We start from the raw sequence: 7,574 nt of genomic DNA, 5'->3' as shown, positions 1-7,574 counted from the left end.
ATGTGGAACAGCAGCTCCATGGCCCAGTTCCTCCTCCTGGCATTGGCAGACAGGAGGGAACTGCAGCTCCTGCACTTCTGGCTCTTCCTGGCCATCTCCCTGGCTGCCCTCCTGGCCAACGGCCTCATCCTCAGCGCCGTAGCCTGCGACCACCACCTGCACACCCCCATGGGCTTCTTCCTGCTCAACCTCTCCCTCACAGACCTGGGCTGCATCTGCACCACTGTCCCCAAAGCCATGCACAATTCCCTCTGGGACACCACAACCATCTCCTACACAGGATGTGCTGCACAGGTCTTTTTCTTTTTGTTCTTCATGTCAACAGAATTTTTCCTCCTCACCATCATGTGCTACGACCGCTACGTTGCCATCTGCAAACCCCTGCACTACGGGACCCTCCTGGGCAGCAGAACCTGTGCCCACATGGCAGCAGCTGCCTGGGCCACTGGCTTTCTCAATGCTCTGCTGCACACAGCCAATACATTTTCCCTACCCCTGTGCCAGGGCAATGCCCTGGGCCAGTTCTTCTGTGAACTCCCACACATCCTCAAGCTCTCCTGCTCACACTCAGGCTACCGCAGGGAATTTGGGTTCATTGGGGTTGGTGCCTGTTTAGCACTTGGTTGTTTCATTTTCATTGTTTTCTCCTATGTGCAGATCTTCAGGGCTGTGCTGAGGATCCCCTCTCAGCAGGGACGGCACAAAGCCTTTTCCACGTGCCTCCCTCACCTGGCTGTGCTCTCCCTGTTACTCAGCACTGGCGTATTTTCTGACATGAAGCCCCCCTCCATCTCCTCCCCATCCCTGGATCTGGCACTATCAGTTCTGTACTCGGTGGTTCCTCCAGCACTGAACCCCTTCATCTACAGCCTGAGGAACCAGGAGCTCAAGGATGCCATAAGGAAAATGATGACTGGATGCTTTTCAGGAGCAACAACCTTCCTCTCTTCTTCTGCAGAACACTCATTGTGTAACCCTTTACTGGTCCAGCCTGCCTTCTAAATCTTTTGAGAGTAGTAGTGGTTTCCTGCATTTTTTATGCTTTTTATGTTGTTAACACAAATTTATTCTTCATCTCACACCTAATTCATTCTCAACCTCTTTATTTTGACCCACAATTGTGTAAATGAAGAATCATTCTCTGTGTGCATTTAAACAAAATAAAAGTTCCTGCAACAACTTCTTTCTCAAACATCCTGCCTTTGTTATTCTGTACATGAGGAAACACAGTCACTGTGTAGAATAAAGGATTTGAATTCTTTTTTCCAGATTCCCCCTCCAAGAACTTCCCTGAAGCTGGAGGGCAGTGCCTGTGTGCAGAGGAGAAGGGGTAAAGAGTCCTGGTACAGGAACACTGCCAGGGAGCAGCAGCTCTTGGGCTTTTCAGAGATGCTCTTTTTGCACTGCCTCCCTCTCCTTTCTGCTCCTTGCCCAAGGCCTGAGTGCTCTGGCAGCTCAGTCCCTGCTGTGTCAGTCCTGTGACCATGGGCAGGGACAGGCCCTGGGCACTGCTGGGACAGAGCTGGGCTCCTTAACATCATTTCCATCATGAAAGGGGATCCCCCTGGGCAGTTCCTGAAGACTTTGTTCTTTTTGAAAGGTTGGTGTAAAGAACAAGGCCAAGGAACAGACTCTCCAAAGTCTCATTGCTTTGCTTGTTTCCCCATTCAGTCCCTGCAGTGAGAGAAGGGACTCACTGGGGTACTTGAGGGACTGAGGGTTGGTTCAGATGTTCTGTGCTGGTGGCCAGTGGCAAATGGTCTCCAAGTCACCTGCCTGGGGCTCTGCAGCTTGTGAGGGCTCTGATGGCAGGTGAGGACTTGTCTGTAGGAACTCAGGAAGTGCAGGAGAGCACAGAGGATCTGCAGGGACAGCCCGTCCCATCCAGTCAGCAGGGAATGGAGCCCTGGAGCAGAATCCTGCCCAGGGTGGAGTTACCAGAGATCAAGTACTAAATCTGCCTGTGAACTGGTAAAGGAGAGTTCTGCAGCCCCAGGGGATGCAGCAGGAACAGAGAAAGGACTCTGGCCAGTGACTTGTCTGACACACAGTGAACTCCCCTTGTGCCTCCCCAGCTCAGGGAGGGCTGTACCAGAGCCAGGGCTGGGCTTTCCAGGAGGGTGTCCTGAAGAACTCTCCAGCCCACAGGCTGGATGGAGTGGAGCCCTGCCCTGCCCTTTGTGCCATTGGAAACAGCCCATGGTCCTGCCCAGGCTTGTTCTTGGCTACTGAGCCTTCTAGGACTATGGCAGAGGGTGGAGAGGAGTGATCCCCATCCTGCTGGGTCTGCTCCCCACCCTGACCAGCATGACCAGTGCAGGGTCAGCCCAGGGTGCCACAGCCCCTCCCTGTGCAGAGCAGCACCTCCAGCTCAGGGCCCTGCAGGGATCCCAGGCTGGGATCTGCAACTGGCCAAGGCAGCCTGGACACACTGACCTGGGCAAAGGGATGTCCCTGCAGAAAAGCAAGGCAGCATTTCTGGGCCTGCAGAGAGGAATCCCTGACACAGAGACACCTCTTTCTGCAGCCCCCCCTGGGGACAGGCTGCTCTGTCCCTGGACCAGGACTCTGGGCTGGGCTGGGCAGAGGGGCTGGCACTGAGGGGCACAGTCAGGCTGTGCTGGGCATCTCCTGCAGGTGACACCAGGGCTCCTGCAGTTTCCCTGACCTCCATTTCCTCCTGCCATGCTGAGTGTCCAGCCCCTGAGCTGATGGGGATGCTGAGACTCCTCTCTGTGCCCCAGGAGCTGCTGTGCCCTTCAGAGGGGCTGGGGCTGTGGGGGGATTTCCCAGAGCTCTGCAGCACCCTGGGCTGGGCACTGCTGTGGGACCAGACCAGACTGGGCTGCTCCACCAGTTGACCTCTCTAATGAAATCACTTCTAATTTTCTCCTGAAGAACCATGAGAATATGTGTTGTGTCCTGAGCACTAAACTGGAACTGTGGGATAACAGAAAAGGTTTTGGTGTCAGGGATATTGAGAAGGCAGGGCAGTGTCACTGGGAGACCTCTCCCAAACCCTTGGAAAGGCCAGACTGGTGAGAGCTGGACTGGACAAATGAAACATGTGGTGGGTGGGAAGTTGAATGACTGATGACTCTCAAAATCATGGTACAAATTCCTCTTGGCAGCAAATTTGTGACATCCATCAGGGATCAACCCTTGACCATTTCTATGAAACATCTTTATTATGTCTCTGGATGATGGGATGAAATGCACTTTCCACTCCTTTGTGGATGATGCCAAGTTGCAGCGAGTCTAGTTAATGGTGACTTGTACAAACAATGTGATCAAGATGACTGAGTTGGATAAACTTGTCTTGCCATAAGGTGCCCAGCAAGGCACAAGACAATGAAGGAAACACTTATGGGTCAGAGGAAAGGCAATTCAAAAGGGGGACAAAAAGACCAAACACAACCAAACCAAACCCAAACAAACACAGAATGACAGAATATGCTGAGCTGGAAGGGACCCACAGGGAACATCCAGTCCAACCCTTAGCCCTGCACAGGACCATCCCCGAGGGTCACACCATGATCTTGAGAGGATCATCCAAAAGCTTATTTAACTCTGTCAGCCTTGGTGCTGTGCCCACTACCCTGGGGAGCCTGGTCAGTGCCCAACCACCCTCTGGGGGAAGAATGTTTTTCTAAGATCCAACCTAACCCTCCCTGACACACCTTCAGGCCATTCCCTCAGTCCTGTCCCTGGTCCCCACAGAGCAGAGCTCAGGGCCTGCCCCTCCTCTGCCCCTCCCCAGGAAGTTGGACCTGCACTGAGGTCTCCCCTCAGTCTCCTCTTCTCCAGCTGAACACACCAAGTGCCCTCAGTGTCCTCACACGCCTTCCCCCCAAGGCCCTTCCCCATCTTCCTTGCCCTCCTTTGGACACTCTCCAATGGCTCAATCTCTCCCTTCCACTGTGTCCCCCCAAACTGCCCCAATGGTGCAGGTGAGGCCGCCCCAGGGCAGAGCAGAGCGGGACAATCCCCTCCCTGGCCCGGCCGGCCATGCTGGGCCTGATGCCCCCAGCACAGGCTTGGCCCTCCTGGCTGCCAGAGCACTGCTGACTCAGGGCCAACTGGCCACCCACCAGCACCCCCAGGGCCCTTTCCTGGCACTGCTTTCTAGCCTCTCCTTCCCAGTCTGTCCCTCCATCCGGGGTTGCCCCATCCCAGGGCAGAATCCGGCACTTCCCCCTGTTGAAGTTCTCAGGGCTCCTAAAGAGCCGGGAGGTCACGGGATGTCCCAGGGCTCCATGGTGACCTCCCAGCTGTCATCCTTAGGAATCTCCTGGAATCAAGGGTCTGTTGGGATGTTGCACGGCATATGGATCAAGGGGCCCATGTGACACTGTGCAAACCCATGGAATGAAGGGACCACTATTACACTGCTCAATTCCATGGAATCAAAGGACCATTGTGACCCTGCAGGGCCTTATGGAGCTGAAGGGACCATTGTGACACTGTCAAACCTTGCAGAGTGAAGGACCCATTGAGACAATGCAGGTTCTCAATGAACCGAAGGTAACATGGAAAGCAAAGAAACTTGTGGCATAAATGGGTCATTGTGACACTGTGGAAACTCAGGGAATAAAGGGGCTATTGTGACACTGCAGGGCCTCATGGAACCTTGTCTGTTGGGAAACACAAAGGGATTTGTGGGAGTGTTTCCCTGACAACAATGATAATTTTTTTCAGAGGGACCTCTACACACCCAGCTGTTGCTGTGTCCACACATCTCTGCCTGAGTGTGAGTGTGAATTGACTGTGGTCGGAATGTTGTTCTTGTGAATCTATAATTCAGCCACTGTGGAAATAGTAGCAAATGCTATTGAATAACTTGATAACTGTCAAACAGGTCAGTAATTAAATGCTACTAGTCTTTTGCCTCCTTATCTTTGCATCCAAATAATTTACATCCTGACTGTCTTCCATCCCAAGGCTCTGTGTATATCATTCCCTTTCATCCAAAAAATATATTTTTTTCGTGACGTTCACTTTAAAATCTTCCTCCTCAGCTAAACTACAAAACAACTCTAATTAGTTGTTGATGTCTTGAAGACATGAAGACAATTAAAGGAAGACAAAGAAATTGTTTTTCCGTGTTTTAATGAGCCCCACGGTGTGTTTAGAGATGAGTCCATCATCCTGAGATACTGAGAGAAGATTGAAGCAGCTGCTGAAGAAGTCAGAAGCCAAACTGCAAGTGCCTTGAAGCATTGCTGGGCCCCACTGAGGGCAGGCACTGCCAAAGCCTCCCCAGGGCCTCCTTGGAGCAGCTCCTTGGAGGCCAGGAGTGCAGGCAGACAAAGGCTCTGGGCAGGCCCCTGCACTGCTGAGCAAAGCCTGCCTTGGTTTTGTGGAGCACAAAGGCCAAGGCCTGAGCCCCAGGCCCTGGCCCAGCAGATCCTGTCCCTCCCGGCTGGCTCAGGGCTCTTTGGGGGGCACTGGGATGGGAGGGGGAGGAACAACAAAGGCCCAAAACTGGGCAACCCCTGCCAGGCTGCTGAGGGAGGGGCGAGGCAGAACCCAAGTGCAGAACCTGCCAGGCAAGTTGGTTGTGGTGGCCTGAGTGGCAGAGGCAGCTGCCAGAGGCAAGGGGACAAAGGCCTGGGTGCCTTTGGGCCTTGCAGCCCTGCCAGAGCCCTTGGCCATCTCTCCTGCAGGCTGTCCTGCCCTGGCCCTGCTGCTGCTCTGGCCTTGCAGGCTGCACACACCCCTCCTGCTTTCCCACCCCCTCCCAGCAGCATTTCTAGACCCTCCCTGATGTCTCTGCACCAGCTCTGGCTGTTCCCTGGAACACAAAGCCATGGGCTGATCCTGACTCCCTCTGGGTGACCTCTTGCACCACAAGGGTCTCTGTTGAGTGACATTTCTTTTTCCTCACCTTCAGTCTGAACCTTATGTGCTACTCTTTGTGGAGATCTCATTCTATTTCCAGTACAGAGAAAAGCTCCATCCTGTCAGATCTCCTCTAGACCCTCTCCAGTTCTTCCTCATTCCTCCACAATGGGGAACCTCACAGACAGACAGACCAGTCCAGATGTGGTGACCTCAGGGCTGGGTCCAGGGGGGTGACAACTCCCTTGTCTGGGTGCCCACACCCTCCCCAAGGCAGCCCCATGTGCAGTTGGCCTTAAATCAAGGCACCAATCTGATTCTTTGTAACGTCATGGAATCAAGTGGCCCTGTGACACTGCAGGGCCTCATGGAACCAAAGGAATGCAGGGACACTGTGGAATCTCATGGAACCAAGGGACCATTGTGACATGCAGGGTCTCTTTGGAACAAAAGGAACCCTGAGACATCTCAGAGCCTCCTGGAACCAAGGGGCCACTGTGCCTCCCCAGAACTCCATGGAATCAAGCAGAGCCGCTGCCTCCCCCCCGCCGCCGCACGGACCGGAGTCGCCGGCTCTGCCCCGCTTGGACACCTCTGGAGTCAGCGTGTTCTTGGGCAGCACAACTAATCTCAGAACAGAGAGTTTCCCACATTTTGCTTTGCCCCCTCTTTCCCCTGGTTTTATTTTTGTTCTTCTTTCCCCTGGATGCAAAAGGGGAAGGGAGGCTCATGTTGATCCTGGGTGTTCAGGACGAGGGAGAGACAAAGTGATTTCTCTCTCTGTTTTTGGTTTGAACTGTTCTGTTGGTATTACTGTTTTTGCTACTATATTGTCAGTAAACTGTTATTTTTTCACTTATGCTATCTTTATATTTTGTCTCCTTGTACTGGTGGGGAATAAAAGGGGAGTGAGTTAATCTTATTGGAGTTCCTGCCCCAATATGTGTCTTTAAACCAGGACAGGTTGCTCAAGGGCTCCCTGAAATTCCACATCATTCACAAAGGACTTGAAAATACATTTTTTCCCATTGTACAGAGAGATAATAAAGATGTTCTACAGTGGTGTTCAAGGGCTGGTCACTGAGGGATTTCACCAGGAAGTTGCTGCCAAGAGGAATTTGTACTGTGGATTTTATTTGACACTCTTCATTCAGCCAACTTCCCACCCACCACACCCTCCTCTTCTTCAGTCAAGCTCTCACCAATCTGGCTCTAAGAGGCCACAGGAGACCGTGTCAAGGGCCTTGATAAAGTCTGGGCACACAACATCCCCTTCTATTCCCTCCCACAGGGGTTCTGCAATCCCTGCCTTGTCCTTCCCATGCCTGGCAATGGCTGCAGGAGGACTTGCCCTATCCCCTTCCCTGCTGAGCCTGAGCAGTCTGGAACTCTGCCAACCCTCCTTGCTGCCCTGTTTGCAGACTGCTTCCATGTCTGCCTTTGCCAAGGCCCCAGGAAGCTCTGGGATGGCTCTGGCCTTTCCAAGGGTTTGGGAGAGGTCTCCCAGTGACACTGCCCAGCCTTCTCAATAGCCCTGACACCAAAACCTTTTCCATAGCCCACACTTCCAGAGGAGTGCCCAGGACACAACACAGGTTGTCCTGGTGGCTCTGGAGAATGAGAAGGGATTTATTCCTCGAGGCCAACCCCTCCAATTGGATTTGAGTGCAGTTGAAAGGTTTCCTCAGCATTTTCCCTGGTGCCTCCCTGCCCTGAAGGTTTGTGGCCCTCAG

The 7,574-nt window shown here is 53.2% G+C and overlaps 1 protein-coding gene across 1 annotated transcript; it reads left to right on the top strand.

Moving 5' to 3' along the window:
- LOC116781319 (olfactory receptor 14J1-like) lies at positions 1-1,002 on the top strand. The gene has a single exon (XM_032677016.1). It carries the CDS (start codon positions 1-3, stop codon positions 1,000-1,002), a length of 1,002 nt encoding a protein of 333 aa, XP_032532907.1.
- The last annotated feature ends 6,572 nt before the right edge of the window (positions 1,003-7,574 follow it).

The sequence above is a fragment of the Chiroxiphia lanceolata genome (genome assembly GCF_009829145.1).
Source record: "Chiroxiphia lanceolata isolate bChiLan1 chromosome W unlocalized genomic scaffold, bChiLan1.pri scaffold_40_arrow_ctg1, whole genome shotgun sequence".
Lineage (NCBI taxonomy): Eukaryota > Metazoa > Chordata > Aves > Passeriformes > Pipridae > Chiroxiphia > Chiroxiphia lanceolata.
This window is presented reverse-complemented; position numbering and strand designations above follow the sequence as displayed.